The sequence below is a fragment of the Thecamonas trahens genome, assembly GCF_000142905.1.
Source record: "Thecamonas trahens ATCC 50062 unplaced genomic scaffold supercont1.31, whole genome shotgun sequence".
In the NCBI taxonomy this organism is placed as follows: domain Eukaryota; order Apusomonadida; family Apusomonadidae; genus Thecamonas; species Thecamonas trahens.
The window spans coordinates 216128-233500 of NW_013657649.1; the positions used below are offsets into that span (position 1 = coordinate 216128).

A 17373-nucleotide genomic window follows, 5' to 3' on the forward strand; every position below is an offset into this window, starting at 1 on the left:
CTTCTTGCCGGCATGATCGGCGTAGTCGGTGTCGTACTCTGAGTAGTTGGAGCGAGCAGCAGCCTTGTCACCGGCGTCACCGGAAGAGACATCAACGGCGGCGGCCTTCTTACCCTTGCCCTTCTTGCCCTTCTTGCCCTTCTTGCCCTTCTTCTTGCCCTTCTTCTTACCGGCCTTGGCTGCATGATCGGCGTAGTCGGTGTCGTACTCGGAAAGGTCGGAGCTTGAGCCGGACTTTTTCTTGTCCTTCTTGCCCTTGCCCTTCGTACCCTTCTTGCCGGCATGATCGGCGTAGTCGGTGTCGTACTCTGAGTAGTTGGAGCGAGCAGCAGCCTTGTCACCGGCGTCACCGGAAGAGACATCAACGGCGGCGGCCTTCTTACCCTTGCCCTTCTTGCCCTTCTTGCCCTTCTTGCCCTTCTTCTTGCCCTTCTTCTTACCGGCCTTGGCAGCATGGTCGGCGTAGTCGGTGTCGTACTCGGAAAGGTCGGAGCTTGAGCCGGACTTCTTCTTGTCCTTCCTGCCCTTCTTGCCCTTCTTACCCTTCTTCTTGCCCTTCTTCTTGCCGGCCTTGGAAGCATGGTCGGCGTAGTCGGTGTCGTACTCAGAGTAGTTGGAGCGAGCAGCAGCCTTGTCACCGGCATCGCCAGAAGAGACATCAACGGCGGCGGCCTTCTTGCCCTTGCCCTTCTTGCCCTTCTTACCCTTCTTCTTGCCCTTCTTCTTACCGGCCTTGGCTGCATGATCGGCGTAGTCGGTGTCGTACTCGGAAAGGTCGGAGCTTGAGCCGGACTTCTTCTTGCCCTTGCCCTTCTTGCCCTTGCCTGTCTTAAAGACGACATCGTTGTCATACGACGACAAATTTCGAGTGTAGTTCGCGTAGTCGGTGCCGTACTCGGATGCTGATCCACTGCGCTTGCCCTTGGCCTTCTTCTTGCCCTTGCCTTCCTTCTTCCCGTAGTTGCCGACATGCTCGTGGTTGACGTAGTCGGTGCCATACTCCGAGCCGTACGACGACGGGCCGTTGAACGAAGCGTAGTCCTTGTCGTACTCGGAGCCGTGCTCGGACTTGTGGTACACGTAGTCGTTATCATACGACGAAAAGCCGGGGCGGACAAGGTGATGAGCGTGATCGGTGTCGTACTCAGAGCCCGAACCCGAGCCCGACGAGTGGCCGGGCGCCCCAGCATGGTCTTTGGTGTCACCCGAGGAGACATCGACGGCTCCGGCCTTCTTGCCCTTGCCCTTTTTGCCCTTTTTGCCCTTTTTGCCCTTGCCCTTCTTGCCCTTCTTACCCTTCTTCTTGCCCTTCTTCTTACCGGCCTTGGCTGCATGATCGGCGTAGTCGGTGTCGTACTCGGAAAGGTCGGAGCTTGAGCCGGACTTCTTCTTGTCCTTGCCCTTCTTGCCCTTGCCTGTCCTTCTTCTTGCCCTTCTTCTTGCCGGCCTTGGAAGCATGGTCGGCGTAGTCGGTGTCGTACTCAGAGTAGTTGGAGCGAGCAGCAGCCTTGTCACCGGCATCACCGGAAGAGACATCAACGGCGGCGGCCTTCTTACCCTTGCCCTTCTTGCCCTTCTTGCCCTTCTTACCCTTCTTCTTGCCCTTCTTCTTGCCGGCCTTGGCAGCATGGTCGGCGTAGTCGGTGTCGTACTCGGAAAGGTCGGAGCTTGAGCCGGACTTCTTCTTGTCCTTCCTGCCCTTCTTGCCCTTCTTACCCTTCTTCTTGCCCTTCTTCTTGCCGGCCTTGGAAGCATGGTCGGCGTAGTCGGTGTCGTACTCAGAGTAGTTGGAGCGAGCAGCAGCCTTGTCACCGGCATCACCGGAAGAGACATCAACGGCGGCGGCCTTCTTACCCTTGCCCTTCTTGCCCTTCTTGCCCTTCTTACCCTTCTTCTTGCCCTTCTTCTTGCCGGCCTTGGCAGCATGGTCGGCGTAGTCGGTGTCGTACTCGGAAAGGTCGGAGCTTGAGCCGGACTTCTTCTTGCCCTTCTTGCCCTTCTTGCCCTTCTTACCCTTCTTCTTGCCCTTCTTCTTGCCGGCCTTGGAAGCATGGTCGGCGTAGTCGGTGTCGTACTCTGAGTAGTTGGAGCGAGCAGCAGCCTTGTCGCCAGCGTCACCGGAAGAGACATCAACGGCGGCAGCCTTCTTACCCTTGCCGCGCTTCTTCTTGCCCTTGGCCTTTCCCTCATGGTCGGCATAGTCGGTGTCATACTCGGAGAACGAGAACGACTTGGCGCCCTTGTCACCATCACTGGCTGTGTCCGGCACGTCGACCCGCGACGCTTTCTTGCGCGACGACGACGACGTAACCTTCTCATCGGATTCGGACGACGACGGCGAGCGCGACGGCGAGCGCGACGGCGAGCGCGACGACGACGATGACGAAGAAGACGAAGACAACGAAACAGGGCACGAAGACGATGACGAGTACGCATTGAGCTTGACCTTGGTGGTTCCAGCGCCACGCTTAAAGTCGGTGTAGTCGGTGGCAATGTCCATGTCCATGTCCGAGTACCGCTCCCACGTGTAGGGATGGCGGTACCCGTCCCGGACGCCCCCACGACGTGACATCTGCACCCTCCAATGCCACCCCCATCCTCACACGTCAGTCTTCCTGTCCTCCACCAACCATGTTCCCCAAAGAGAGTGCGAGCATGCAAGCGAGAGAGCGCAGCGCGCCCACGCTGGCAAGCCGCCAACTTCACCGCCTGCTCGACACCACCCACCACAGCGCCCACCTCCACCCCAGCCCCCCCTCAAGCAAGCCCATTCCCATCCAGCCCATCTCCATCACGTTTTCTTCCATTACCCACAACCCGCTATCCCCTGCCTCCCTCCATGTCCACACTAGCCCCCGGGCCATGGCGGGCGACCCACCCCGAACCACTCCGGAAGTCAACGAACAATGCACAGGTAAACGAGTGGTGTGGCTGGAATGGCTCAAAATTTGTAAGTAACATGACAGCCGCCACCACCATACTTTGCCCATCAGACCTGACAGACTCGCCAACCGAACCGAGCCGACGGACGAGCCGAACTGCCTGACACAGCCGGCCACACCATCATCATCTATGTCTTTCGCCTCATCTTATCTGCCTTTGCAATCGCCACTGCCACTACAGTTCGGTATACATACACTATCAACACCATCCCGATCCTCTGATCCCCCCCCCCCCCCCCCCCCCCTCCCCGGACGTTGAACCCGCCTCGGGCACAACCGCCTGCGCCTCTAGCCCCTGGCACCGGGTCACTCGCAGTCACTCGCTCACTAGCAATAGTGGCAGTTGGTGGTAGTGATGATCACCCACACCACTACAGATGCCAGGGACACGGACTGGGGGTGGGAGTGGCTCGCTGGCCCGGCTACGGGCACAAGTTGCCATGCTCCGGGCGCAGGTCGAGGAGGGCGAAGAGGCCCGGGCCGTCGTCGAAGTCGCCCGTGACGCCTACAAGCTGCAGGTCTCTGAGCTGGAAGCCCAGCTGGCTGACGCCACGCTGTCCATCTCGCGCCTGGAGCGCGAGGTCCGAGACGGTTCGCGGAAGCTCCACTCGGAGTTGACTCGTGAGCAGGCTGCGCTTGCTCAGCGCTCGGAGCTGGCCTCGATGAAGGACGCACAGATCCGTGCGCTGCGGGCACAGGTTGCCGAGCTCGACGCGCTCTCGGTAACCCATGACGAGGTCATGACTCTGGGCGATGAGCTCTCGCTCGACGCCTCCATGTCTGACTTTTCTGCCTTTTCGCTCCTCGCCCCATCCGAGAGTGGCGGCGATGACGGCCTCTCGCGCTCTGAGCTCCGGGTCAAGCTCGCAGAGCTGCGCCGGGCGCTCAAAGTCTCCCGCCGTCGGACTTCCGAGCTAGCCGAGGCCAACACCTCGCTGACCGACCAGCTGATGCGGGCCCAGGAGTTCTCACGCATCACCGCTGTCCAGAATAGGGCACTGCGCAAGCAAATGGGACTCGCCCCGGCCGACGACGAGGAGGGCTACATCTCCGACTACTCGCGCTCATCCATGGCCCACACTCTCATCCGCGAGAACAAGGCCCTGCGCGACGAAATGGCCGCCGCCCACGAACACAATTCGGTCCTGGTAGCCAAGATCAAGGAGCAGACCCACACCGCCGAGCTCCGCGACCGCGCTGCCGCCCAACAAGCTCGCAATCTCGCTGCCGCCCGCTCGCGCTTTGATGCCGAGAAGCGGAACCTCGAGCTCCAGCAGGAGGTCCGCGACCTCCGCCTCAAGCTTGAGCGCGTCGAGGCCGAGGCCGAGGCTGCCGCCGTCGAGGACGTTCAGGCTGTCGCTGCCACTGAGGCTCGCGTCAAAGCCAAGTATCGCACTGCTCTCGTCAAGGCCAAGAAGCGGCTCTTCCTCTACCGCCGTAAGATCTCCCAGCTCGAGGCCATCATCGCCCGCCTCCGCAAGGAGCTCACAGATTTCAAGGGCACCGTCCGTAACCTCAAGGCCTACATTCTCCGCACATAGCCTCACCATGAACCCATACCTACCTCCGATCGATCCCCCAGCTCGCCGCGACGCCCGACCAAAAACCAGCCACGAGCTAGCGACTACCTCCCCGGACAGCTAGCGTCCTTGGCCGCAGCCACAGCCACTGCACTACGCAGCTCCCCCAAACCCGCCCGCCCACCTCACCCCAACCCACCCCACCTCACCTCACTCTACACTCCACAATGGACAAACCATCCCTCAAGCGCAAGCGGTCGCTGTCAGACGCACCGCCGTCACCCTCGGGCGCCTGGTCGCGGCACACGTCGCAGACACACGGCGAGGACTACTGGTTCAACAGCAAGACGGGCAAGCAGATCTGGGTTCGCGAGCTGGTGGCAAAGCGGGAGAAGCAGGAAGCTTCCGAGGCCGGCCTGGGCGTGAAGCGCCACAAGGGACTGTCGCCAGCCACCGCCATGGGTGCCGGCCCGCTAGCAGGCGCTGCCCCGGTTACAAACTCGACGCACATGGGCTCGGCGTCGTCGCTGGCGTCGGGCGCGGCGGCAGCAGCGTCAACCCCGGTGGCGCCACCGAGTGGCGCTAGTGTGGGCGAGTTCGGCAGCGCGACGGCAGACGAGGGGGCAGGGCCGTCGGGCGAGGGAGCTCGGTCGTACGAGGAGATTCTGCAGATCAACACGACGTGGCTCCCGCACTGCACGCCGCGCAACGTGACGGACAAGTTCCTCGAGTTCTTTGCGCCGCTTCACATCCTCACGCTCCGGCAGCGGGTCTCCGAGTACCACATCAAGGTGGAACTCGGCGGCGACGAGTCGCTGGCCGAGGGCATGCTCTATCCGCCGGACTGCCCGCATGTGGCTGTCATGCGCCAGCAGCGGACCAAGATGCTCCGCAACGACATCAAGCAGCTGTGCGTGGCCGAGGGTGGCCTCTCCAAGGAGCCGGCGATGTGCTACGACCGGTGGATGTTTGTGCAAAAGCTGCTGGAGGATCCAGGCTTTGCCAAGGACCCAGTCCTGCCCAACACAGCCATCTTTGATGTCAACCTCGTCAAGGAGCTCATGGCTGCCGGCATGAACTACGACGTGGCGCGATCGATTGTGGACCAGTTTGTGGGCGCGGTGGCCAAGACCGTCGACACCATTGCTGCTGAGCCGCGCTGTGAGATGGGCGGCCGCTGCACGGCAGGTACGCAGGGTATCCACACCCGCGGAATGCAGACGACAACGTACCAGGACGGCGAGGAGATTACGGTGGCGGCATCCGAGGTCTCGTGGAACCAGAGCAAGTTTCTGGTCGAGTTTGAAAAGTACAACGAGCTGCTGGCTCGGTACAAGCGGGCGAACGAGGGGCAGGTCGACGAGAGCGGCGAGCCGATCCCGTTTTCGATGGAAACCTTTCTGTGGCACTTCTTCATTCTGCTTGTCCGCTATGAAGCGCTCGGCGCCGGCTCGTACCAGGCGGCGCTCCCGCGCTCAGCCTTTGGTGTTCTCCAGCGGCGGCTGGGCGTGACGACCGAGTGCTTTGCCTCGCCGCTCAATGCCACCCTCGAGCAGTACCACTCGGCGTACTACGACACAGATATTGCGTTTGGCTCGTTTGGCTCGTTCTTTGACTCGTACCCGGAAGAGGGCTCGTTTGAGGCGAACCCGCCGTTTGTGGAGGAGACCATGAAGGCTATGATCGAGCACCTTGACGATCTCTTCTCGCGCTCAGCCAAGCCGCTCTCGTTTGTGGTCATCATCCCGGCGTGGCGCGACGCCGACGCGTGGCGCATGCTTGCCGAGTCGCCGTACATGCGCCGCATGTTTGAGATGCCCAAGCGCGGCCACCGCTACGTCGTCGGCCGCCAGCACATTGTCCGCCGCAACAAGACTCGCGACTTTGTAGCCCCGTTTGGCACCGGCGTCTTTGTCCTGCAGAACGATGCGGGCGCTGGCCGCTGGCCGGCCGATGACGCTTTCCAGAAGGAGTTCTTCCACGCCTTTGCCAACGGATAGGCGTTGTTTGCCGGTCAAGGCGGGCCAGGCTTGCCCCTACTGGACTGCGGCATTTACTTCTTGCGGCGCTTGCGCGAGCGGGTGACCCGCGGGGCCTCCTCGGCGACGGCGTCCTCCTCGGCGGCGGCGTCCTCCTCGGCGGCGGCGTCCTCCTCGGCGGCGGCGGCGTCGTCATCGGCGGTCTTGCCCTTGGACTTGGCCTTGCCGGAGCGTGCGCGCTTCTTGCCGGTAGTTTGATCGGCCTCGGCCTCGGTCTCGGGCTCCTTGACCTTCTTAGCATCCTTGGTCGTCTTCGCCTTCTTGGCCTTCTTGGTCTCGGCAGACTCGGCGGGCTTGGACGACTTCTTCGCCTTGCTGCTGACGATCGAGTTGTCGGTGTCAAGATCTGCGATCCAGCCGATGGGGTTCTTGGCGCGGCGGTTGCTCTCAATTCGCTTGATCTCGGCTTCGGTGGGCTTGACGACGGCGTCGGACGACACATTCGTCTTGGCCTTGTAAACTGGAAGAGCGACCGAGTCGCGGGTCTTGATGTGCATGGACCGGAAGTTGTCCCAGCCACCAGGAACGATCTTGGCGGCAGCCTTTGCGGCCGCAACGGCGTTGGCCACCAGCTTGTCCTCGTCCCACGAGGCGTAGCCAATCTTCAGCGAGAAGCTCACGCCACGCGTGAGGTAGAGCTGGATGGAGGAAAAGGCGCGGGCGAGCGACTTGCGGACCGACGATCCCGGCTGCATATCCACCATGGTCGGCAGGCGCTTCTTGGTGTAGAACTTCTTGCCGAGCCGCTTAGGCAGCTGCTGCATGATGCGCGAGTCGGCGAGAAACATGTCGTACGAGGCCAAAAGCACACGCCTCGCCTCGTACGTGTACGTCATCTCGCCCAGACCGGCCACATCGATGACGTTGAGGTTGCCCTTGAGCCCGAGCTCCTCGGCAGTCTCACGGATCTTGTCCTCGTACGCCGACGCCGGGTCCTTGACAATGAAGCAGATGTCCGTATCCGCCTCCACCAGCGAGTGCGGGACAGGGAGCGAGTACGGGTTCGTCCGCGCCGCCACCGGCGGCCGATGCAGGCCGAGGGTGAGGTAGATGGGCGTCTCGTCGGCACCCAGCAGGCCCTCGACACCCTCCTTGTCTGCGATGCTCTTCTCCACAAACGCGATCAGCGCCTGCATGGCGTGCGCAGTCTGTTCTCCACATCCTCATCCCCATGTGAGTCCCCCCCCCCCCCCCCAGCCTGATTATTGGAAATTAAAATCAGTACAAGATATCCTGCCACCCCCCCCCCTCTATGCCCCCCCCCCCTCCCCTACTCCCCCCCTCCCCTACTCCCCTCCCTCCCCCCCTCCTCCTCTTCCCTCTTCCCTCTCCCCTTCCTTCTCACTATGAACACTCTCTCCGGATACGTACCCGCTTTGAGGAAAGCTTGGGCATGGCAAAGCGAATGAGTGAGATGCAGACTGGTGGGGTGCGGTTGGCCAGTGGTTGGCTGGTGCGAGCAGGGAGCACTGTCGGCCATTCGGCCATTCGGCTACTCGGCCATTCGGCTCCTCGGCCATCCGTCTTGCCTCTCCCTCCGTCCTTGTCCAGGACATCATCAGATGGCAAACATAGTGGGATGGTGGTCAAGTCAGTGACATCAATTGCATTCAGCCCCATCGCCGGTCTATGGCCGTGTGGTAGCCCAAAGGGGGGGGAGGCTACGGGGCGCGACGGAGCGGGCTGCCGCCGGTGCTGCGGATCTGGAGGCTGAGCGACGGCGGGACGGTGGCGGAGAGGCTCGCTGCGTCTGCTGATGGAGCGAGGGAGATGGCGAGCGTCTTGAGCGAGGGTGCGGCATGAGCCAATGATGCGATGGCGCTGGGCGTAAAGGTGAGGATGCCAGTGAGCTTGAGGTCGCGGAGGGCGCAGGCCTGTGCAGCAGGCGAGGCCGCCAGGAGGGGGAGGATGGCATCAGTGACGCTTGGGAGCGAGGCAAGCGAGAGCGAGCGGAGCTTGGCCGAGGAGGCTTGGCCGATGATAGCACTGACGGCGTCATCGTCGAGAGCAACGCATCGGGCGAGGTCCAACCGGACCAGCGCCGGAAAGGCCGAGCCGAGAACGGTAGCGGCGGCATGACCAAGCTTGTCGCAGCCGGCAAGCGAGAGCTCTCTCAGTGAAGGCCCTAGAGTGCTGGCAAGCTGGGCCACGCCGCCTTCGGTGAGGTGCGAGACATCGCTGAGATTGAGCCGCTGCAGCGCCGGCGCGCCGGCGGCAATAAAGGCGAGCGCCTTGTCAGTCAAGTGCTGGCAGGCCGAGAGATTGAGATGGGTGAGCGCAGCACCGCCGCCGTCAGCGAGTAGCAGCTGCACGCCGCGATCTGTAACGGCGCGGCAGACCGAGGCAGTGAGCGAGGCCAACGACGGCGGGCCACCCCACGGCGCGGGCCACTGTGGCGACGGCCGCCACGCATGCTGTAGCGGCGAGAGCGGCGGGGCGATGAGGGTGCTGTCGGCTACCGACATCGCAGAGGTATCATCACCATAAACAGAGCCGAGCAGCAGGCCCATGTACCGGAACGATCGGTCGGTGGCGCCTGCAGGGTTGATGCGGATCTTGGGCGCGAGCCGGACCAGCCGCGGTACCGCAAAGTGCAGCGAGGTGTCGGTGAAGCGAGTATGCGAGAGCAATGCCGTCCACACAGCCTCCAGCTGCGGTGTGGCAATCAGAGCCTTGCGCCAGGCCCAGCAGACCCGCGAGGCCGGGACAAGGACGGACTCGGGCGGCGATGCGACGAGTACAATCCGCACAAGCAGCGAGGCGGGGAGCGCGTCCCAAGTGGAAGCAGGTGAGCGCGCAGCATCGTCAGGAGTTAGAGCGGGGGCATGATTAACAGCTGTTGGTGGCACCGGGGGGCTGTCGGCTGCGATGGAGGCGGGCGGCGGCGACAGCGGCAGCGGCGGCAGCGGGCGCTGGAGGCGGGCAATGCGACGAGAGGCGTCAGCTGGCGGGGGCGGAGGCGAATTTCCCAGCAACCGCGCAGTGTGCGAAGCGGCTGCCGCGTGTAGGCGCTCTGCGGCCACCGCAGCAGCTCGCTCGGCGTCGAGGGCGACGCGGAGGGTGTGGACCGAGGCGCGCAGGTCTGTGGCTTCGCGCTCTGCGGCGTCGCGCGCAGCGTGTGCAGCGGCCAGCTCGTCACGAAGAAGCTGCGTGGCGGCAGTAGCGGCAGCTTGAGTGGCAGCGGCGTCGGCTTGGGCGGCAGCAGCAGCGGCTTGGGCGGCAGCGGCATCAGTGCGAGCCGCTGCGAGAGCCTGAGTGAGGCCGGCGGCGGCAACCTCGTACTCGTCGAGCTCACTCTCGCAGCGGCGCAGCTCGTCGGTGAGGGCAGCGCATGCGGCGCATGGAGGGGGTGAGGATGAGGATATAGAGGACGACATGGGCGGGGGGAGGGAGGGGGGGGGGGAGTCCGGTGGTTGTGGGGAGAACTGGGCGGACAAAGCAGGGGGGGAGGGGGGGAGGGGAGTAGTGTGTGAGTGTTAGGGCAAAGGGCGTGGGCATCTAGCGTGATGACGACGAGGAGCGATCGTGATCGTGGACGCGGGAGGAGCGGCGACGGGGGCGGCCTGGGGTCCGCGACTCGCGACGACCGGAAGAGCCCTGGTTGTGCGAGGCGTTGGAGCCTGCGCGGCGGCGGGAGACTGAGGCGCGGCGGGCGCCCTTGCGCGAAGAGGCGCCTGGCGGATCGGCGCGCTTAGACGAGCGATTGTTGGTAAAGCGGGCCTTGCGCGAGGGGGTGCGCGAGTCGCGCGAGTCGCGCGAGTCGCGCGAGTCCGAGGAGGAGGAGCGGCGGGCGCGGCGCGAGGGGCCTGCAGCCGAGGCGGCGTCGACCTTGTAGATGGAGAGCTTGACCTTGGAGATTTCCTTGGTTTCGTGGTTGTAAGAGAGCTCGCGCAGGTCACGGTGGTCCTTGACGGCCTCGTAGACCTCTTGAGAGATGTAGACGTCGCCTCCAGTGGCGTGGTCTTCACACATTTTGGACGATGTGTTGACGGGGTCTCCCCAGTGGACGTTTGTCCCCTTGACGAGCAGCAAGGTGCCCGAGTGGACGCCAAAGCCGAGGATATGGATCTGATCGACCTCGGGCTTGTCCTCGTTGTACTCGTGGACGGCAGTCTGGATGGCGAGGACGGTGCGGACGGCGTCGGCCGGGGTGCGGAAGATCCAGAGGCCCTCCTCCTCCATGGTGCCGGCATTGGCCTTGACGAGCGGGCGGACGATGCGGTAGGCGGCGGACTTGACCTCGATGGTCTTTTGAACGCCTCCGAGCTCTGTGGTGCGGGCAAAATTGACACCGTACATGGCGACGGTCCACTCGGACTCGAAACGGTGGCGGAGGGCATCGTCGATATCTTCGCGCTCGGCGTCAGAGACCAAGAGGCGCCGGTTGATGCTTGCCGAGAAAAGTCCTTGTCCTTGTCCGACGACTTGGGCTTGCGCGGCGTGGTGAGGGCGTGCGATGGGAGCTTGTACGAGCCCTTGAACTTGGCGTACCCGGTGCAGTCGTAGTACGTCAGCGACTCGCCGGCGGGGAACGAAGTGTCCTTGGCACGGGTGAAGCGCACGGCCTTTTTGACGGCCTTGACCTTGGCGATGGCCCCGTGGATGTTGGCGTCGACAAGCATGTGCCGCTTCTCGCACAGCTCCTCGCCGAGCCAGAACGCCGAGTCACACGGGTCACCGTACAGTTTGCCGGTCCGCTGGTCTTGGATGAGGTTCTCGCCGTAGCCAACGCCGACGCCGCCCATGACGATCTTAAAGTCGTTGTTGGACTGGCGGTCGTTAAAGGTATCGAGGAGCGGAAGAATCTGCGCTGCCGCCGAGAACGCTGCCAACGGGTCTTCAAAGACCACCAGAAAGTTGTCGGCTTCGGTCTCGATGGTCACTGCGCCGTAGTGCTCAAAGAGCGGGATGAGGAGCCTGCGCATGGTGTAAATGAGCGAAGCAAAGTGGATGATGCCCATCTTGCGGGTGATACGGGTAAAGCCGGACATGTCAGTGACGAGCACGGCGTGCTTGCCTTTGTACTTGCGGATGTGGCGGTCGGGCTCAAAGGCGGAGCAGGCCGACGAGTCGGCCGAGCGCGACGAATGGGACGATGACGACGACGATGATGATGATGACGACGACGACGACGACGACGAGCCATCATTGCCCTTGCCCTTGCCCTTACGCTTACCCTTGCTCTTGCCCTTACGCTTGCCCTTGCGCTTGCCCTTGCCCGACGCCGAGCTTGCAGAGCGACTCGGGAGCAAGTCGCCCCAGCAAATGCGACCAAAGCGGTCGATGGGGTCACCGTCACGCATGCGGGGATCGTGGACAACGTACGAATGCAGCTTGACCTTGGAGACGGTCGGCGAGCGCTTTTCAAACTCGAGGTGCTTGAGCGACTTGACGTTTCGGATCTTGCGGTGAATGTCAAGGGTGATAAAGAGCTCGCCATCGGCGGCGACGTCCTCGCCAAGCTTGGACGAGGTGTTGAGCGGGTCGCCCCAGTGGACGTCCGAGCCGTCAACGAGGAGCATCTTGCCAAGGTGGATGCCAAAGCCCTTGAAGGGGACCTGCTCGTCAGGCCCATGGCTCTCGTTGATAAAGACAAAGAGAGCCTTGATGTCGAGGGTGGCGCGGACAGCGTCTTCGACACGGTCAAAGCGGAAGATGGTATCCTCGATGACCGAACCGTCATACTTTTTGAGGATGCGGGCCACCATGGTTGAGATGTTCATCATTTTGCCAAGCGAGTTCATGACGCCAAACTTTTCAGTCTCTTCGGCAAAGTCCAGGCCCATGACGACAACAGCGTAGTCGTGCATGTACTTTTCCTCGATGAGGGCGTCGAGGCGGGAGCGCTCGCGCTCGTTCTCGAGGCGGGCGAGCATGTGGTTGGTAAAGACGCCAAACTCGTCGGTGGCTTTGGCGGCGGCGGCGTTGGCAGCAGCAATGGCCTTGTCAGCCTTGAGCCTGCCGGAGAGCTTGCCCGAGACGACAAAGTGGACGCGGCCGTCGCCGCCGTCCTCGTCATCAATGCGGCGTTCGCCCTTGACTTTTGCAAACTGCGGCATGTCGCGGATGCGATCGTAAACCTCGTGGTCGACGCAGATGTCCGAGTCTGCGGCGACGTCCTCGCCGAGGCGAAAGGCCACGTCGCGGGCCTCGCCGAACAGCATGTGGTTCTTGCCGAGGATGGTGTCGCGGCCGAGGCCGATGCCGTAGCCGCCGATGATGGGCTGGAAATCCTTCTCAGCCACAGTGGCGGTGTACTCGTCCATCTTGGTCTTGGCCTCGATGGCGGCAGCCACGGCGTCCTCGGGCGTGGAGAAGAGGACCAAAAAGTTGTCGGCCTCGGTGAGGATGTACAGTGCGCCGTAGGCCTCGTAGATGGGCCTGCAGATGGCTCGCATCTTGAGGATGAGCGAGGCAAAGTGAATAATCCCGTACTTGCGCGTCAGCCGCGTGAAGCCCGACATGTCGGTGACCAGGACCGTGACCTCGGACTCGTACCGTGTGGCGATGGCGTCCTCGCGGTTGACCAAGTTTGCCAGCGTCTCCGAGTGCTTCAGCGGATGCCTGCCACTCGCCCCACCGCCATCATCTCTGTTTCTCGCCTGGCCCACTATGTCCGCGCACAAGCATACCACCCACCACCCACATCGTCCAACAGTGAGTCCAACTCCCTGGGTATGCAGGACAGAGGGCGGCGACGGAACCACAAGTGAACTGAGGCAGTGGGGGGGGGGGGGGGGGGTCGTGAGCAGCAGTGTGGCGGCGGCCGAGTCATCGCTGGGCAGGTACACCCGGCTCTGCGGCGAGGTGACAGATGCTGGGCGTGGTGCGAGCGATGGGCGGTACAGGCAGCATGCATTTGCTGCGGCATGTGGCGGCAGGTGGAGCCGGGTTGTCCCGACCGAACAGTGCGCTGGCATGGGCCCGTGCGGCCGGGTGCGGCGGCCGGGTGCTACCGCTGCCTGCCAACGCGTCAGTCAGCGTGCTCGACTCGCCGACGGCCTTCCACGCCCACCTGGTGACCAAGGCCAAGGCTGCCCGCACCCGCATTCTCCTTGGCACGCTGTATGTGGGTGGCGGTGAGAAGGAGGATGCGCTTCTCGCTGCTGCCGCAGAGGCTGCTGTGTCAGCCGCCGGGCCGCCTGCAACGCGACTGCGGCTGCGGGCCCACGTCGACTACCATCGCGGACAGAGGGCGCAGGAAGGCGGGAGCTCGGCAGAGATGCTGGCACGGCGGCTGCTGGCAGATGAGGTGAGAGAGGGAGCGGATGTGAGGGTGACGCTGTTTCGATCGCCGCGGCTGCCGCAGGCGCTGGCACCGGCGGTCCCGGCCAAGTACCGCGAGGCTGCGGGCGTCTCGCACCTCAAAGTCCTTGTCTTTGACGACGATGTGGTGCTGACGGGCGCCAATCTCTCGCACGACTACTTTACCAATAGGCAGGACCGCTACGTGGTGCTGAGCGGCGTGCCGGAGCTCGCAGACTGGTACGAGGAGGTGATGGATGCGGTGGCGGACGCCTCGCACCAGCTGGTGGCCGATGGCAGTCTCCGCCCGCCGTCGCGAGGCGCACAAGCGGCGGCACGGGCAGCGCTGCATGTGCTGGTGACAAATCCAGGGAGCAAGCGTGGCGATGTAGGGGCCGGAGCCGCGAGTGACGAGGAGACGGCAACGTGGCTGGTGCCGACGCTTCAGTTTGGCCCGTGGGGTCTTGATCACGACGCGCGGGTGGCGCTGGCGCTGTTGGGTGGCGGAATGTTGCGAGGCCGTGCACGGATTCAACTCGCGCTGGCGTACATGAACCTGACACCCGAGCTCGCGGACGCAGTGGTGGCGGCAGCCGGGCGTGGCGAGTGCGAGGGGGTGAGGGTGGTGACGGCGGCGCCCGAGGCGAACGGGTTTCACGGTGCGAGCGGGCTCCCGGGCTACGTCCCGTTTGTGTACTCGTGGCTGGCGAGCGAGTTCTACAGCAAGGCGCGACAGGCGCTGGCGCCGATGGGTGCCGATGACAAGCTAGTCATGTACGAGTACGCCGCGCCTGGGCAGACCTTTCACTGCAAGGGGTGTGGGTGAGCGAGGCCGGGCAGACAGCGACGCTGGTCGGCTCGACCAACTATGGCGCGCGATCGGCAGACAAGGACCTCGAGTCGCAGGTTGGCATCTTTACGACAGACCCCGAGGTAGCGGCGCGGCTCGAGGCTGAGGCTGAGACGCTGGTGGCGCGGGCGAGCCGAGTGAGCGAGGCTACGTACAGCGAGCCGCAGCGGGCGTGGCCGGGCTGGCTACCGGTGGTGGCGAAGCGAGTGAGCCAATTCTTCTGAGCGGCTCGCGCTACGAGGGTAGGATTGCGCGTTACGGGTACGAGTCGAGAGCGGTGCGGCCAGAGACAAGGCCGATGGCGTTGATGGACTCGGCCGACTTTGTCTGGCGGTACCACCACCACTCAAACGACTCGTACGAGCACTTGCCCTCGCCGGTCGGGTCCATGTCTGCGAGTGCAGCGTCGAGCTCGTTCTTGGAGAGCGGCTTACCAAGGGCGGTGGCAAGGTTCTGCAGGTCGTTGGCGTCGACGTAGCCGGAGCCGTCGACGTCGATGGCGGCAAAGGCGTCGCGGATTTCCTCGGATGAGGCCTTGTCGATGGAGCGGATGGGGATGCGTGCCGGGCCGCCAAACTCACCGGAGAACATGACGTCGACACGGCGGTACTCCTTCTCAATGCGGGCGTTGTCCCAGCCGAGCTCGTCGGCCATGATCTCGATGACGCGCGGGACGGCCTCGCGGGCGGCCTCGACGTTGAGAAAGGCGAGGCGGGTGCGGCGGGCTAGGACGTCGGTGGCGGAGCGGGCAAACTCGGCGCACGCGACGCGGACCTCGGACTCGAGGTAGGGATAGCCCGGGACGAGGCGCTTTCCAGAGAGCGGCCAGCGCTGGCCGGTGGGGTTGGTCTCTGCCGCCATACGGGCGACGTCAAACGACTCGGAGCCGTAGGTGCGGGCGAGGTGGACGGCGACGTCGCGCTCGATGCCGAACTTTTGGATGAGCTGGATGTGGAGGTTGGGCGTCCAGCCCTCTGCGCCGATGAGCTTGACGTTCTTGGAGATGGCGGTCTTCTTGCGGAGGCCCGAGACCTCGAGGGCCTTGTCAACGGCGTCCTGAGCCATCTCGCGGTAGGTGGTCCATTTGCCACCGCCAACGAGGACCATGCCGCCGGGTGAGACGGCGACGACGTGCTCGCGACGGATCTCCTGGGTGTCGGCAGCGGTGGGGTCGGAGACGAGTGGGCGGATGCCCTTCCATGCCGAGAGGACGTCGCGGCGGCGGACCTTGAGCTCGTCGGTCAGGTACCGCTGGACCTCGTTGAGGATCCACGAGACCTCTTCCTCGGTCGGCGCCGGGTTGCGGTCGACCGGGCATGGCGCGTCGGTTGTCCCGCAAACGGTGTGGCCGAGCCAAGGGAGGAAAAAGATGACGCGACCGTCCGAGGTCGACGGATCGATGAGGCCCATCGACGACGGGGCGTAGAACGAGGGCAGGATGATGTGGGTACCCGACGACGGCTGGACCATGGGCTCGACGTCTGGGTCCTCCATGCGGCGGACCGAGTCAATGAAAGGGCCTGCGGCGGCAATGACGACCTTGGCGCGGATCTCAAATGTCGACTGCGACTCGCGGTCTGTGGCCACGACGCCGGTAACCTTGCCGTCAGCGTCCTTCAGAATCTTCTCGGCGTCGACGTAGTTGCCGAGCGCGGCGCCCTTGGCGGCTGCAGTCAGCGCGATGGCGAGGTTCATGCGCGTGTCGTCGTTGACACCGTCGTAGTAAACCACGGCGCCCTTGAGGCCGTCAGCCTGAAGCATGGGAAACTGCTCCAGGGCGCGCCGCTTGGAGAGAAAGTACGACCGCTTGGGCGGGAGGCCGGCGACAAGATCGTAGGCCTTGACACCGGCGTACATGTAAGGCACCTTCCACCACGAGTAGAGCGGGAGCATGATAGGCAGCCAGCGCGAGATGTGGGGGGCGACGTTCATCCAGTGGCTCCGCTCCTTCAACGCCTCGCGGACCAGCTTGTACTGCCCGTAGTCTGCGTTCCAGAACGCCTTCTCCAGGTACCGAACGCCGCCATGGATGAGCTTGGTCGACTTGGAAGAGGTCGCGCAGCCAAAATCGCCGCGCTCCACAAGGGCCACCGAGTAGCCCCGGGTGATGGCATCGAGCGCCACGCCCACGCCCGTCGCCCCGCCGCCGATGACCAACATATCAAACTGCGACGTGTGCCGCAGCCGGTCAATCATCTCCTCCCGTGGCGGCACATCGGCCATCGACACGTGCGCGCCGACAGCAGCACTTGTGCTCTGTAAGGGAAGGAGCAAGCAAGCACACGAGTGAGTGATCGGGTGAGGCAGGCCACGGATGTGTGTGGGCTGTGAGTGGTAGCGCCCGCACGGCCGCACAGGCGACGGAGCCCGCATGGCGAGGCCACCCGTCACTACCGTCATCCTCATCCTCCTCCTCACCACCCCAACCCCAACCCCAACCCCAATCCCAATCCCAATCCCAATCCCTCGGGTCGTCCGTACCAGTGCCCGTCCCAGCCGGGCCCATGTCGCGCTGACCACGGCAGTGCTACGCAGCATGACAGCAAGGCCAGACAGCGATGGGACCACAACCGACCAGTACTGACACCCTCTTGTGCCGGTGTACCACTTGCTCTTTGCGGTAAAATGGGGTGGATCGCCCTTGCAAGAGCTCGAGTTGAGTCTCCTGGTCGCTGTCGCTGTCGCCGTCGTCTCCTTGTTCGCTGCGGTCGCTCCCGCTCTCCCCCACGTACCGCTCCCGCAAACCTCCGCCAAACAAACACCATCGCCACCCTAGG

At 63.7% G+C, this 17373-nt stretch overlaps 4 protein-coding genes across 4 annotated transcripts; 1 reads left to right on the top strand and 3 right to left on the bottom strand.

The window, feature by feature from the left end:
• Positions 1-6497: 6497 nt before the first annotated feature.
• AMSG_07176 (ribosomal L1 domain containing 1) lies at positions 6498-7914 on the bottom strand. The gene is made up of 2 exons (XM_013901173.1): positions 7873-7914; positions 6498-7649 (listed from the first exon to the last, which is right to left on the bottom strand). Exons 1-2 carry the CDS (start codon positions 7894-7896, stop codon positions 6516-6518), a joined length of 1158 nt encoding a protein of 385 aa, XP_013756627.1. The 5' UTR covers positions 7897-7914; the 3' UTR covers positions 6498-6515.
• Positions 7915-8145: 231 nt separating this feature from the next.
• AMSG_12050 (uncharacterized protein) lies at positions 8146-13090 on the bottom strand (the record flags this gene model as incomplete). Its single annotated transcript, XM_013901224.1, has 4 exons — positions 8146-9795; positions 10013-10769; positions 10820-13052; positions 13082-13090. 4 exons carry the CDS (start codon positions 13088-13090, stop codon positions 8163-8165), a joined length of 4632 nt encoding a protein of 1543 aa, XP_013756678.1. The 3' UTR covers positions 8146-8162.
• Positions 13091-13354: 264 nt separating this feature from the next.
• On the top strand, positions 13355-14820 carry AMSG_07179 (phosphatidylglycerophosphate synthase 1; the record flags this gene model as incomplete). The annotated part of the gene is made up of 2 exons (XM_013901174.1): positions 13355-14564; positions 14591-14820. The coding sequence occupies 2 exons, from the start codon at positions 13355-13357 to the stop codon at positions 14818-14820; spliced, it is 1440 nt and encodes a 479-aa protein (XP_013756628.1).
• AMSG_07180 (glycerol-3-phosphate dehydrogenase) lies at positions 14771-17313 on the bottom strand. Its single transcript, XM_013901175.1, has 2 exons — positions 17078-17313; positions 14771-16852 (listed from the first exon to the last, which is right to left on the bottom strand). Exons 1-2 carry the CDS (start codon positions 17132-17134, stop codon positions 14852-14854), a joined length of 2058 nt encoding a protein of 685 aa, XP_013756629.1. The 5' UTR covers positions 17135-17313; the 3' UTR covers positions 14771-14851.
• Positions 17314-17373: the final 60 nt, after the last annotated feature.